Source organism: Scleropages formosus, chromosome 12 (genome assembly GCF_900964775.1).
Source record: "Scleropages formosus chromosome 12, fSclFor1.1, whole genome shotgun sequence".
In the NCBI taxonomy this organism is placed as follows: Eukaryota; Metazoa; Chordata; class Actinopteri; order Osteoglossiformes; family Osteoglossidae; genus Scleropages; species Scleropages formosus.
The window spans coordinates 24,051,155-24,065,414 of record NC_041817.1 but is presented as its reverse complement, the minus strand read 5'-3'; the positions used below and the strand labels follow the sequence as shown (position 1 = coordinate 24,065,414).

General features: G+C 49.9%; 1 protein-coding gene across 5 annotated transcripts in view; it reads left to right on the top strand.

Moving 5' to 3' along the window:
• The window catches only part of nalcn (sodium leak channel, non-selective), a 93,870-nt gene extending 80,006 nt beyond the window's left edge, over nucleotides 1-13,864 (top strand). For all 5 annotated transcript variants that reach the window (XM_029256664.1, XM_029256663.1, XM_029256662.1 and 2 more), the window contains 18 exons: nucleotides 699-803; nucleotides 905-1,011; nucleotides 2,835-2,955; nucleotides 3,151-3,249; nucleotides 3,548-3,641; nucleotides 5,947-6,053; nucleotides 6,211-6,285; nucleotides 6,607-6,726; nucleotides 6,869-6,937; nucleotides 7,693-7,841; nucleotides 8,193-8,286; nucleotides 8,554-8,686; nucleotides 8,973-9,088; nucleotides 10,151-10,308; nucleotides 10,878-11,028; nucleotides 11,968-12,117; nucleotides 12,434-12,551; nucleotides 13,722-13,864. In XM_029256664.1, coding sequence (XP_029112497.1) covers nucleotides 699-803; nucleotides 905-1,011; nucleotides 2,835-2,955; nucleotides 3,151-3,249; nucleotides 3,548-3,641; nucleotides 5,947-6,053; nucleotides 6,211-6,285; nucleotides 6,607-6,726; nucleotides 6,869-6,937; nucleotides 7,693-7,841; nucleotides 8,193-8,286; nucleotides 8,554-8,686; nucleotides 8,973-9,088; nucleotides 10,151-10,308; nucleotides 10,878-11,028; nucleotides 11,968-12,117; nucleotides 12,434-12,551; nucleotides 13,722-13,864 — 2,109 coding nt within the window. The remainder of the gene's footprint in view (nucleotides 1-698; nucleotides 804-904; nucleotides 1,012-2,834; nucleotides 2,956-3,150; nucleotides 3,250-3,547; nucleotides 3,642-5,946; nucleotides 6,054-6,210; nucleotides 6,286-6,606; nucleotides 6,727-6,868; nucleotides 6,938-7,692; nucleotides 7,842-8,192; nucleotides 8,287-8,553; nucleotides 8,687-8,972; nucleotides 9,089-10,150; nucleotides 10,309-10,877; nucleotides 11,029-11,967; nucleotides 12,118-12,433; nucleotides 12,552-13,721) is intronic.
• Nucleotides 13,865-14,260: the final 396 nt, after the last annotated feature.

Sequence of the window (14,260 nt, the reverse complement as noted above, 5' to 3'; positions counted from 1 at the left end):
TTCCTGTCGAGTGAGGCAGGAGTGTTTTTTACTTCTTGTTGAATGAGGCAGGAGTCCTTTCACTTCCTGTCGAGTGAGGCAGGAGGTTTTTTTGCTTCTTATTGAATGAGGTAGGAATCCCTTCACTTCCTCTCGAGTGAGGCAAGAGTCCTTTCACTTCCTGTTGAATGAGGCAGGAGTCCCTTCACTTCCTGTCGAGTGAGCCAGGAGTCCCTTCACTTCCTGTCGAGTGAGCCAGGAGTGTTTTTTACTTCTTGTTGAATGAGGCAAGAGTCCCTTCACTTCCTCTCGAGTGAGCCAAGAGTCCTTTCACTTCCTGTTGAATAAGGCAGGAGTCCCTTCACTTCCTGTCAAGTGAGCCAGGAGTCCTTTCACTTCCTGTTGAATGAGGCAGGAGTTCCCTCACTTCCTCTCGAGTGAGCCAGGAGTCCCTTCACTTCCTGTAGAGTGAGCCAGGAGTCCTTTCACTTCCTGTTGAATGAGGCAGGAGTCCCTTCACTTCCTGTCGAGTGAGCCAGGAGTGTTTTTTACTTCTTGTTGAATGAGGTAGGAGTTCCTTCATGGCATTGGCTGTAGAGCTGCTCGTACTGGTTGTGTGAGACGATGTGTGAAATCTTCCCTCCCCAGTCTGAATCGTTGGGGAGGGAAGTTCTCGCTGAACGTCTTGGGCTAAGTCTTCCAATGCTTTTGTGCTCCAGGTCTCGATCCTTCTCCTCACGCTGATGTTGGTCTTCGCCTGCTTTGGCGTTCAGCTGTTTGCCGGAGAGCTCGCCAAGTGCAACGACCCTCGCGTCAGCCGGCGGGTAAGAACCTGTCCGACTGCGTCTGTCTGTCAGCAGCCGTCGGCAAAGCTGACAGTATCTTTTCGTACCAAATGGGGTTCGTGCTGTCAATTTTGTTGTAGGAGGACTGCCATGGAATATTCCGGATAAACGTCAGCGTTTCAAAAAATCTGAACTTGAAACTAAAAGCCGGAGAGAAGAAACCAGGCTTTTGGGTGCCTCGGGTCTGGTAAGTGTTGCATAGGTAGCGATAATTTTCCTAATTTTACGGCAATTTTTTTTTTATATTAACATGTCCTTCTTCGTGACAAACACATTCTGAGCTTTAGCGTGGGAATTAATTAGAAGTCACCAAATGTTTGAAGGCTCGCTTGTGAACCGTTTCTGAAGGTCACCTCAAGAGTTTCCGTGCGAGACATCGACGAGGTGGGGGCGTCCGTCCGACCGCTGGGTGGATTTTATGCGGACAGTAAAACGCTCTTCCGAACACTCCCATAAGTAATGTCTCATTTATGACAGTTCCTGTCAGTCTGACGGATACGCTGCCCCTTTAAAAGACTATAATTTTTTATCAATGGCTTTGCTCGTAAGCGAGACGGCGGGTTCCCCGGACGCCGCTTCGGCTCCGTCGGAAAAATAATGAGCTCGACGGATGACAGCGGGGAGCCGCCGCGTCGATCTGCTTTCTCATCTTGCACAGGCGGCCTGACAGGGACTCCGACGTGTTTGTTATTACCGGGCGCCGGCATCCCTCGCGCACCTCGGGAATCGCGCGGGCGGCTCCGCTCTAGGGCCTCTCTCGGGCGCCCCTTCGTCTCCGACAGCAGGCGAGAGGAGACGCCGAAGCGTTTGATCAGGCAGTGTCCGGCACGTGGGACGCTGGTAGCCCCATGTCTCGAAGGCACAGGAAGTGCTGTAAACCTCCTGTTCTGTCACTTTCGTATCACTAAAAGGCCCCTGCGAGATTCTTTACTTCTTTGCCCCATTGTGATAATAAAAGACAGTGATTCGGCGATCATCAGGCCCTTAAGAATGAATGAGGTAAATCTGAATGCATCACACTACGTTCCTGGTTCTTGAGCAGGTAAATAACAGTGCACTGCTTTCCACAGACGCAATATGTAGATAATATTTATCCATGTGAGCGTTTTCTGGGGACTAGTTTATGATGTTAAGCAGGGATTGTAGTGATCACAGCTGCTGCAGGTTCAAATCCCATATACCGCCGAGCATTGAACTGTTGGGTTGTGTTTAAACTACCCGGTTTTACATTTAACTATGATGCTTTTCTCAAAAGCAGCTTACGGCAGTAGGTACCTACAACTGTTTACTCATTTATACAGCTGAGTTGTTTTAATGGAACGATTTGGGGTAACTACCTTACTCAAGGGCACTACAGCAGTAAGTGGGACTCAAGCTGGCAACCTTCGAATCCCAACGCAGTCACTCTACGCTCTGTTACGTGCTGCCAGGGTTTTAAGAAAGCGACATACACCCTCAGCTACATTTTTATTTAAATTACGTGGTGTGAGTTAAAGTAACGCAAATTGCACAGTTACATCGTTTCAACATCAGTCCACCAGAAGCTAATTCTTAACACAACAGTGTTATTTTACCCTTTTATTATATTTAATAGCGCAGCATTCACGTTTTTTCTGGGTGGGAGTGCCTGATGTTGAAAGAACCGAAACACGACCTCGTGTTGCACCAGTGGTGATGTGTCCAGGTGCATTGCAACATTGCAATACAAATAAATCAACAGGGAACATTGTTTAAAGTACACAAAATTTGAAATATGCGACTCTCCTGTAATTCGAGAGCCTTCTGTACTTATCTTAAGTTGCTGCAGTAAAAATTACCCAGCTGTATAAATAGGTAAATTGTTTTTACTGGCTTTGAAGAAACGTGTCAGCTAAATGAATAATGTAAGGTACCTACCGCTGCGCCGCCTGCTGGCCCCGAGTCCCATCTTGTACTTGCCGTGAATATGTTTTGAATTGTCTGATCGTTTTCCACTGAGGATGCGTCCGTTTTTTTACCATCCCCTCACAGGGCGAACCCCCGCAACTTCAACTTCGACAACGTGGGCAATGCGATGTTGGCTCTCTTCGAGGTGCTCTCGCTGAAAGGCTGGGTGGAGGTTCGAGACGTCATCATCCACCGCGTGGGCCCGGTAATCCCAACCTCTTTCTAGCTGACCTTCACGTTGCTCCGCATTACGGAGCTCCGCAGCAGAACATCTCCTTAAATGTTACATCTCCTCACAATGTTCTGTGTCCTGGGTTTGGTGCCTTAACCGCCTCGCCATAACTTGAATTGGAGCGGTCGTTGCGATATTACTGTTGACCTATGCTGCTCCTGCCCACAGATCCATGGCATCTACATCCATGTGTTTGTCTTCCTGGGCTGCATGATTGGCCTCACCTTGTTCGTCGGTGTTGTTATTGCCAACTTCAACGAAAACAAGGTACGAGAGAGCAGGTGAATCATAAGAGGTTATGAAAGACTTTTTTTCACTTGTGCTCATCATGTGGATCTGCTGTAAAAGCCTTTGAGCCCAGATGCTCCACACATATCTAATAGAGGCTGGAGCAATTGTCTCTTTCCACGATCACCGCAGCCATAGTCGTCCTTCACTGTGTTCAATATTATGCTGAAATAGCGAAGCATTTTGCTTGTTTTGGTGGGAATAGTTGTGTGGATTTGATGACGGTGAATCAGTGGCTCATGGTCCAATGTCATGACCTGGATCTCTTACACCTCAGGGTACCGCCCTCCTGACTGTGGACCAGCGGAGGTGGGAGGACCTGAAAAGCCGTCTGAAGATTGCCCAGCCGCTGCACCTGCCCCCGCGTCCAGGTGAGCAAAGCCCTCCCACATCCCTAAAGGAGCTTCCCAGCATGCTCCCCAGGGCACCTTGAGGCACCTTGAGGCACCTTGAGGCACCTTGAGGCCTGAGCAGACAGCTGAGATGCCACTGGCCAAACCACAAGTACAAAACAACACCGTGAAGCTCTAGTTTGTTGTTGAACGTACGAATTAGACGTTTGATTTCCACAACAGGGATGAGCGCCAGACCCTCTTCCTCCTCACCGTTAATGAGGCCTCCTCTGACCCACCAAAGCGGTCATTTAGCGCTAAAGCGCTTATAGAGCCGAATTTAGTCCTAATCAATTATTCCTCCTCCGCCAACACCCTCGGCCCAAGTGTTTGGGGATGAGACAGCAAAGCTCAAGTGGTCACTAACTTGCAGATGTTTGCAGGATCTCAGCTGCCTGTCTGGACTGAGCTCAAGGACTGAAGAGAGAAACTGTTAAAGGGTTCCACATATGCAGTACTGAGGTTCCCATGGTGTTTCTCGCGCTCCCTCATTGACTGGGAACGCCGGCATCATTAATTGGAAGACAGACGTTCCGCTCATCAATGGGCCGCCTTCGGGTATTTGAACATCCCCGGTGTATAGATTTAGCAGTGACCCATATTCCTGTGAAGCATGATGTGAAAATTAGAAACTATTAGATGGACCCTTGGGATAGGGAAACTCGAACCCCGGTGGGAATGGGAATAAGAAAAGGCACAGGAGAAGGAATTGAGGGGATGCTGAGGTCACCGAGAGATGTGAATATCCGTCATTTCCTCATACTTTTTATTTATTTTTCTTATTTAGAGGCAGCCACATTTTGTGCACAGTTCTTTTGACAGGACCGGTGATCTTTTTTCTGTTGCCTTTCTTTGAAATGTATCCACAGGATGATGCTTGGAGCCTCTAGCCAACTGTTTACTCTTCAAATCCCCAGCAGCCTGTACAACTATACATACTCTCTGACTTCATTAATTCCGTGTCGCCAAACGCACTGTAGATTTTTTTTTTGTGGCGCAAGCTCGTTTATTTCAACAAGTACAGTATTTCCCTGCTGGACTGAGCCTGAACTGTGGTTCCAGCTGTGCTTCCCGACACTGTGTCCGCTGATCAACAGGCAGGAGACGCGAGCTCTAGTCTCGCAGCGCAGTGCATTGAAGTCGCGGTAGGAGCCGTGTGTGTGTGTGTGTCCCTTGCCACTTTTGGGGCACGACGTTAGTGAACGTGTTCAGAACATAAGTGACTGCTGAGGATTCACCAAGCTCTTGGAAAGTAACCCAGGTGGGAAAGTGCGGTGCTGTTATACAGGGACACGTCGGAGTCCCTTTAAACGTAAACATGTCATGTTGAAAATGTGGTAAATCGGAGGAGGCTTCCATGGGGATCGTCATCACATTGATCGTTGATCTGATCATTGATCTGATCGCTGGTCGCGGTGGGAAAGTCATCCAAAAGGGGTCAACGGGATTGTCCATCGCAGGGCCCTCCAGCATCATGCTGAGCGATACATAGAAAGCTCAAAGGCTTTGTGAGCGTACCATCATACCTTAAACGGGGAAGGTGGTCCATCAGTCTACACCCTCACTACACCCTTGGGACGTGCAGTGGAGATCTACCCCCAGGGCTGCGGTCAGCGACGGATGGTTTGTAAACCCAGTGACTTTTAACGGTGAACCCTGGTTCTGTGGTCATGTGGTTCATGAGTTCGTTCAGGCTGCTGAGCAGAAGAGGATCTTTACTTTGCCGAGTGGACTTACCTTGCAAAAAGTGCTGCAGGTAGCATAGTGTTTAGCAACATCCCCTTGCAATGTGAAGGCGCTGGGTTCAAATCCCCCCTCCTACTGCAGTGCCTTTGACCCCTGAATGAATACAGTACGAATTACCCAGCTGTATAAGTGGGTAAATTATTGTATGTATTCTAGCGTACAAACCAAAAACTAGAGTGTACACTAAACTACTTACAATGATTTACCCTTTTACAATATGAATATTACCATTCTCGGACACCTTTCCCTAAGGAATGCGGTAATATTCATATTCTTCGCCAGCAGGCAGCGTAAAAGCAGTGTAAAACACAACTATATCCGCTTCGTTCATTGTGTTTTGTTCAGAAAAGGCCTTAGGAGGGATCACAGACCAAACATTATGACAAAATATCAAATCGGCATCGCGCTCGAGGGACGCCGGTAACATTTTACGTTATTTCCTCAGGCTGCTGGTGACAAGGAGCGGTTTTACAGGTATTCAGTCATCGCTGGAGTCGGGGGTGAAGGTTTGAAGTCACCTGCTTTCGTTTCTCTGCAGAGAACGGCGGGTTCCGAGCCAAAATGTACGACATCACACAGCATCCTTTCTTCAAGCGGGGCATCGCCGTGCTGGTGCTGGCGCAGTCTGTGCTGCTCTCGGTCAAGGTACGGCAACACACCCGCGCAGGTGACCCTTCCGTAACCGCGGAAGCCGAAGGATACGTACCTCCCGTCGGAATTCGCCGAGAACGCGAAGCGGCTATTTGGGTCGAATTTCGAGCGTGCTCTCTATGTGTGCGTCTGTGTGTGCGTGTGCTTCCAGTGGGACGTCGGTCACCCGGTCACTTTTCCCTTGGCAACCATGTCCGTGGTCTTCACCTTCATCTTCGTGTTGGAGGTACGCCTGGGGAGAATCGTCACCGCCATCGTTCGCCTTTCAGGAAAGGGGAAGCTCCGTGACTCGAGGCAGCGTGCCGACACCAAACCAGACAAGCGGGGTATTTCACGAAGCGTGACGACGTAGCCGCCCTGCGGACAGGATGAGACTTTGCTAATATGGTTACAGAAATGTTCACAATTTGCCTGTTTGTTAAAAAAGGGTAATTTTTTTCATTCTTCTTCACATGTGAGTGGCAGTATGGTTAGTCTTACGGTGAGGATAGAACAAAGCAAATCTTATGAATATTAATACGAATATGATGCTTTCTTGTGGTGGCAGGTCACAATGAAGCTGATCGCCATGTCCCCATCCGGTTATTGGCAGAGCAGAAGGAACCGTTATGACCTTCTGGTTACCTCCCTGGGGGTCATATGGATTATTCTTCACTTTGCCTTGCTGGTGAGTCCACCTCTTGCTGGTTTCAAGGGATGTTTAATGTTCTGCGGATTCTCTCGATGTCCGGTTTGTAAAATGTTAAACCTAAAATGCAGATTTAAACATTTTGGAACGTAATCATTTTTTATTTGCTTTTTTCCCCCAGAATGCTTACACCTACATGATGGGCACCTGTGTCATAGTGTTCAGGTTCTTTACCATTTGTGGGAAACACGTAAGTAACCAAGCAAAGGCAATGAAGTGGTGATCGCCAGCCAAGGGCCTGAAAGAAGCTACATTCATCTTATTTTAAACGACAATTAAATGCATAGGCCCTACACTTGTAGGATGTGTATGCCACCCCCAGGTGGCACAGCAAGTAGCGCCGCTGTTTCACAGCGCCTGAGTGGTGTGAGAGGACGTGGGTATGATCCCCACTCAGTCTGTGTGGAGTTTGCATGTTCTTCCCATGTTTGCGTGGGTTTCCTCCCACAGTCCAAAGATATGCTGTTCAGGTTACCCCATAGTGTGTGAGTGACAGAGAGAGAGAGTGTGTGTTCCACTGATGCATGGATGAGTGACCCAGTGTAAGTAGTGTATCTAGCAGTGTAAGTCACTGCGGTGAATAAGGTGTGTGGGCTCATAACACTATATAGAGTTCATTGGAAGTTGCTTTGGAGATAAGCATCTGCTAACTAAATTAATGTATTGACTGAGATTTACTAAATTCAATTCAGAGTCACAAACAAAACCAATTCTGGACAAATATGTGGGAGTTGAGGAGCTGGTGTATGATGATAGTTACAGTGTAGCGCAGTGTGCTACACTGTTACGATACAGTAGTTTACAGAGTGACTATTACCATACAGAATGTTACTCTGAGCAGATCCCTTGTGACTGGGCGCCTTGTATCAGGTGTGAGTGATGAGCACCTTTCCGAAGGGCTTCCTAGCAACATGTCCTCTATCCGACCCCCCCCCACCACCACAGGTGACACTGAAGATGCTGCTCCTCACCGTGGTTGTCAGCATGTACAAGAGCTTCTTCATCATCGTGGGAATGTTCCTGCTGCTGCTGTGCTACGCGTTCGCGGGTGTCGTCCTCTTCGGAACCGTCAAGTACGGGGAGAACATCAACAGGTCGGCCCTCCGTGGGGAACTGGCGTGGGGGGGGGTGGTGGAGAGGGAAGCTCGAGGGATGGCGAAGCGATGGGGGGCGGCGTGACGGGATGAGCCGCGACGCAGAACGTGAGATTTGTAGCGCCGTTGTAGCCGGAGCTGCGGGAGGCCGTCAGATTCCCTGGTAAGAGAGACGTGTGGCACCCGAGGAAGGGGGTGTTATCGTCAAATTGAATTTCTGCTCTCGATATAAAATGGCGTGTTTTCATTTTCACGTCGCCTTTTCCGTTGAAGAAGGGAACCTCGGGCTGTCGCACCGTGTGAATGCTTTCTTTTTTTGTGCATGTGTGTCTATGTGTATCTCAATATCAGGCACGCCAACTTCTCCACCGCGGGCAAGGCCATCATGGTGCTCTTCCGCATCGTCACCGGGGAGGATTGGAATAAGATCATGCACGACTGCATGGTAAGGGCTGTGCCCGACAGTTATTCCGTGTGTGCGCGCGCATGTCCGAGATCTGCGTTCCGCAGGGAATGCCTCCCGCCGCACGTCCGTTTGGAAGATGCCCCGTCCCGCTCTTTCTTCCCGCACATCAGCATCCGCAGCGCGGTACATCCGTCCAAAAGCGTTCACGTCGCAGCCGCGCCGATCCGTTGCGTTAAATCCGCATCGAGCGCACCGTCCTTTACTGTGCCGTTGTGTGACCGCGGTGCCGCGCTGCTCCGGCCCCAGGTGCAGCCGCCCTTCTGCACGCCCGACAAACGCCGATACTGGGAGACGGACTGCGGCAACTACGTGGGAGCCCTCATCTACTTCTGCTCCTTCTACGTCATCATCGCCTACATCATGCTCAACCTGCTCGTGGGTACGTCCCACACACGCGCACACACACACACACACACACAGCTCATCTGTTTGAGAGCCACCGAAATGTTCAATAGAACACAGCGACCTTTTCCATCGTACAACCGCCTGCCTAAAGGTCGCCGCACCGCTACCTGTTCTGCTCGTACTCAGAGGTTCTGTCACACAGGTTGACCATTTACACACATTATGACTTTGGAAGAAGAATCAGAATGAGCTTAAAGACCATTTTTACTGCTTATTAAATCTCACTTTTTGTAAGAGGCCCTTCCGTCTTTTTCTCATAGCTATTATCGTGGAGAATTTCTCGCTCTTCTATTCGACCGAGGAGGACCAGCTGCTGAGCTACAACGACCTGCGCCACTTCCAGATCATTTGGAACATGGTGGATGACAAGAGAGAGGTCGGTGTCGGCGCTACGTGCCGGATCTGCGGAAGCGGTACACGGGGCACGAACACGGAGGGGTGGAACTTGGTGCCGAATTTCCCCGTTGGTGCAGTTTTAGGGCCTTCAAAGGAGAACATTTTAAAAAGTGAACGTTTAACAGAGAAATTTAGTGCGACTGAAAGTTCAAAATTACATTTGGGAAGCATCATTGCAGAATTTCTAGGTATTTCCTGAGAAAGCTTCAGTCTTCGGGCTCTCCTGCGATCGCACGGTTTGGCATTAGAGTAGTTTAGAGCGCATCGTCTCGGTCAAGGTAATTCAACCGACATTTACCTCATTTACCCCGCCAGGCCTGTTGGTTCACTCGAATGAATACCCAGTAGAGGAGTGTATGGGGTGGGGCTCATAGTGTAGTGTTTAGAGGTGCTGCTTTTGTATCCAAAGGTCGCGGGTTTGAATCCCACCTGCTGTAGTGCCTCTGAGCAAAGTACTTACCCTAAATTGCTCCAGTAAAAATTACCCAGCCGTACAAATGGGTAAATAATTGTAACTAGCTTCACAGTGCAAGTCACTTAATAGAAAAGTGGGAGATAAATGTCCCGTCCCAGGTGGGAAAACACACACATACACACACGTCCCGAGCAAACCAGAGCCTAACCCGGCAACACAGGGTGCGGGCCTAGAGGGGGAGGGGACGCACCCGGGACGGGACACCAGACCATCGCAAGGCACCCCAAGCAGGACTCGAACCCCAGACCCACCAGAGAACAGGCACAGGCCAAACACGCTGCGCCACCGCGTGGGAAAGTAAGACTCTTTTTCACTTGTAAAAGTGCACTTTGGATCGCTGTTGACTGGTTCAGAGGAAGAGTATCAGCTGCGCTGTGTCCCCCAGCCGGTGTCCAGCTGTTGCAAGGTTCACTGTGTTCGCCTTATAATACCCCTCTGCTGTTAAACCACCCCCTGCGGAGCGACAGGGGTCAACATTGGCTGGGAGACTCACCCCTCGGTTGGGCGGGGGGGGGCGCACAGATCAGGGGGCCGTGCGAAACGTGCGGGGTGCTCCTTTCCCCACAGGGCGTCATCCCCACCTCGCGGGTCAAGTTCCTCCTGCGGCTGCTGCGCGGTCGCCTCGAGGTGGACCTGGACAAGGACAAGCTGCTCTTCAAGCACATGTGCTACGAGATGGAGCGCCTGCACAACGGGGGGGACGTCACCTTCCACGACGTGCTGAGGTGAGCAGCAGGTGGGCCGCGGCGCGCTGTCGCTCCACTCGCAGGATGGCGGGCCGGATGAAAGATCTAGAAACTAATCGTGACTTCACGTTGATCAGCAAAATTGCTGTGGTTCTTTGCTGTTCACCTTTAGCTCATTAGAAAGCATTAAAACTGCGGGAATTTACTCTGTTTCTCAGTGTCGTCACCCATTTACATTGACATTCATTCATTCATTCATTCATCCATCCATTCATTTAGCTGATGTAAATTACACTGATTTACCCATTTTCAGAGCTGGGTTTACACAGAATTCCCATAGCGCTATGATAACACCCCTTGCTTTGTCCGCTCAAGCTGTAAAAATTCGGCTTCACGGGGAATTTTATTTAATATGTAAATAACTGTCAAAGTTACTGTTTCTATTTTAATGGGATTTGGGGATATTGTAGCACAGATGGGTGTCGCTTTTGGGGCTGAGGGACACGTACAGTTTTTACCATCGACACGAATGGTAATAATGTTTCTGATTTGTGGGAACATCTGACCGCAACGTTCACCCCACACGCCCCCCGTGCCGCTCCCCGCAGCATGCTGTCGTACCGCTCGGTGGACATCAGGAAGAGTCTCCAGCTGGAGGAGCTTCTGGCCAGGGAGCAGCTCGAGTACACCATCGAGGAGGAGGTGGCCAAGCAGACCATCCGCATGTGGCTCAAGAAGTGTCTGAAGCGCATCCGGGCCGTGAGTGTGCAGCCAACGCGCCTCGGGCCGCGCCATCTCCGATCTTGGAACACGAACCTTCTCCGCAGTGCCGTGAAGCTGCGGGTGGAGAATTTCCCAAACTGCTCCCCGGACACATTCTCTTACACACGCCGCACGCACGCCGTGCGGCTCCCGTTTCTCCGATGGTCTCCCCGGGCGCTGCGCAAGCGGGTCTCGCCGACACGCTGGGTGCGCAGGATCCCGCACGGGAGCGTCCACTCTTGACGCGCTAAGGATATGAAGCCGCTGACGTTTCCGCTGACAAAATGAGCCCTTTGTTAGTTCAGCTAACTTTAGCTCAGCACAACACACTGCAACACAATGAGTGCGTGGATTTATTATTTAAAATGATGGTATTGGTTCATAACCGCTGGACCCATTTAGTGATGATTAATGGAATACTCTACAGTGGTACATGTTCAGTGTTAAACAGTGCAGATTTAATTTCCTGTCATATGTGGCTGTGAGCTGTAAGACGGCAGCAGGGGGCGCAGTGGTTAAAGGCCTGGATTCTAGTTCCACTCTTAGTCGTAGTCCCCTTGGTCAAGGTACTTACCCTGAATTGATGCAGTAAAAATTACCCTGCTGTATAAATGGGTAATTCATTTTATGTATCTTAGCATACAAAAGTCAGTCACATTGGAGAAAGGCTTAATAATAATAATACTAATAATAAAGACTTCCAGCCTAGTATTCAACCTCTGCGTAACTGGTCTCCATTTAGGCCTCTAGAACACCATGGAATGTAACATTTAAGGATACAGCCTTGTGACCAGAAGGTTGCTAGCTCAGGACCCAACGGGACCTTGCTATTGTTCCCTTTATCGTAACTAATCAGCCAGCAGCGGCCACAGCGTCCTCTCATCCTGTGGTGCTGCGCGGCTCGCGGTGGCGATCCGTCCTCTCGTCTCCCCCCAGAAACAGCAGCAGTCATGCAGCATCATCCACAGTCTGAGGGTGAGTCAGCAGCAGGAGCTCAGCCGCTTCCTAAACCCCCCGAGCATCGAGACGACGGTGCCCAGCGAGGACGTCAATGCCAACAGCCAGGAGAACCCCTCCCAGCCTGAGGTGAACCCCACTCTCCACCTACAGCTGTTAGAAAACTGCTACCTGTGGTGGTGCAGCGGGTTTGGCTGGGTCCTGCTCTCTGGCAGGTCTGGGGTTCAAGTCCTGCTTGGGGTGCCTTGCGATGGACTGGTGCCCCAGCCTGGGTGTGTCCCCTCCCCCTCCGGTTTGCCGCAACCCCTTCGTGTGAAATCCAGCTGTGCATTTACACTATGTTGTTTGTGCGAGAGTGCACTGCAGGACACCTAGGAAACCTCACTCTCCTTATGAGTGGTAGGGTGACCCTGCGCCCTTGACCTCCCCCTTATTGCCCCGGCAGATGAGCAGCCTGCAGCAGCTCCTGAGCCCCACGCTGTCCGACCGGGGCAGTTATCGGCAGGACTCTGGGGACATGAGCAAACCCCAAAGGAAGCTGGGACAGTGGCGACTGCCGGCAGGTCAGTTACCACCCTATCCCCTTCTTAGTTCCAGAAGGACACTGGCTCTTCAGCTTACGAATGAAACTGGGAGGTATGATTAATTTTTTGTTTCCTTAATAAGTCACTTTTCCCACTAAGTCGCAATGAATAAAAGCTGAATAGCACAGGTGGACCCTCAGTTCATTTATGGGGGAGGTTATGTAAAAATATTGGACGTGATGAAAAAGGTTACAAATTATTTTTCATTTTAATTTTAATGTAGACAATGTAGTTACAATTACGTCCAATATTTTAGAACCTAGCTACGTTAAAATTAAATTTATTCATCTAGCAGACGTTTTTCCTCAAAGCGGCGTACATCTCAATTAAAACAATTAAAATTACTGAAAATGAACATATTTTATCTCCACAATCTCAGTTCAGTGGGGATTGTTGGCTGAGTTGAATTAGATCGGTGTTGCATTCCAATTCTGATGGCGCGCTCTTTACTGACACCTATTGGCTGGCAACGTCAACACAGGTTGCGGTTTCCTCCCGTGAGGATCAGCAGTTTTAGAAAATGGATTTAGTGAAAAAACTGCAATTGAAGATAAACTGAATAAAGTGTTAGAGTTTTAAAAAAATGTGTAACTACTGTTCGTCATATGACGAGCCAGTGTACTGTGGTAAACTGTCTTTTCAGTCAAATTTTTCTGTTTGCACGTGAAATAAACAGCTCATAAACAAGAATTAACATTGCTTGAGAAATTTTAAAACTGTTTTAGAATTTTTATTTATAGGCTTGTAAGGTCGACTAACAAGCCATTGTTTTTTCTGTGTAACGAATGTGTGTGATATTCATCTTTCTAATTTTTTTTTAAACATCTCAAAGAGCTCTGCACTTCCGCATATCAATAAACGGTAACTTTGCCACTATCATATCGCCCACTTATTCATTGTATCGATTAACAAGTTCGCCAAGGCAGCATCCATCGACATGGTCAACTTGCGCTCCATCGCGAGCGAATAGCGCCCCCCCCCCCCAAGGCGTGGGAATGGCAAAGCGAGCCTGTCTATCGAACGTGGAGCTTTCGCGTCTTCCGCGGCGTCGCCGATCGGCGCGTCTCCATTAACGCCTCTCTGTCAATGACTTTTCAGCACCTAAGTCTATAAGTCACTCTGTTTCTTCTGTCAACTTGCGGTTTGGAGGTCGAAGCAGCGTGAAGTCGGTGGCGCCCAAGATGAACCCGGCGAGCGACGAGGTGTCCTCGGGTTCCGAGATCAAGAAATGGTGGACGCGTCAGCTGACGGTGGAGAGCGACGAGAGCGGCGATGATCTCATTGACATTTGAAGGGACTGAGAGTGACTCGGGTTCGGAAAAGATCACGGCGAGTCTTTCTCGGGGCCGGCGTCTTTTCCCTCACCCCCCCAACCCCCACGGTTTACTGCTTCCGTTCCTTCTTTTCCGTGCGCTATGCAGGACCATTCCACTGTCCGTTGGCCCGAGGCCGTGCGCCGTTCGCCGTGGCCTCCCTGTCGGAGTGGGCGGAGCTCCTCGCGGGGTTCTCGGTGTCAGCGAGCTCGGTGTGCCGCACGCGCGGCGGAACGTCCTAGAAACCGAGTGCCGTTGCGCACTCGAGTTTTTTTCCTCGACAAAGAAGGGTAGAGCAGGGAGAGCGACGTGTATCTTTTCTCCTGCCTACAGGTGTTTTGTGAGGAGAAGAGCCATATTTCCCCTTCGTGTGTC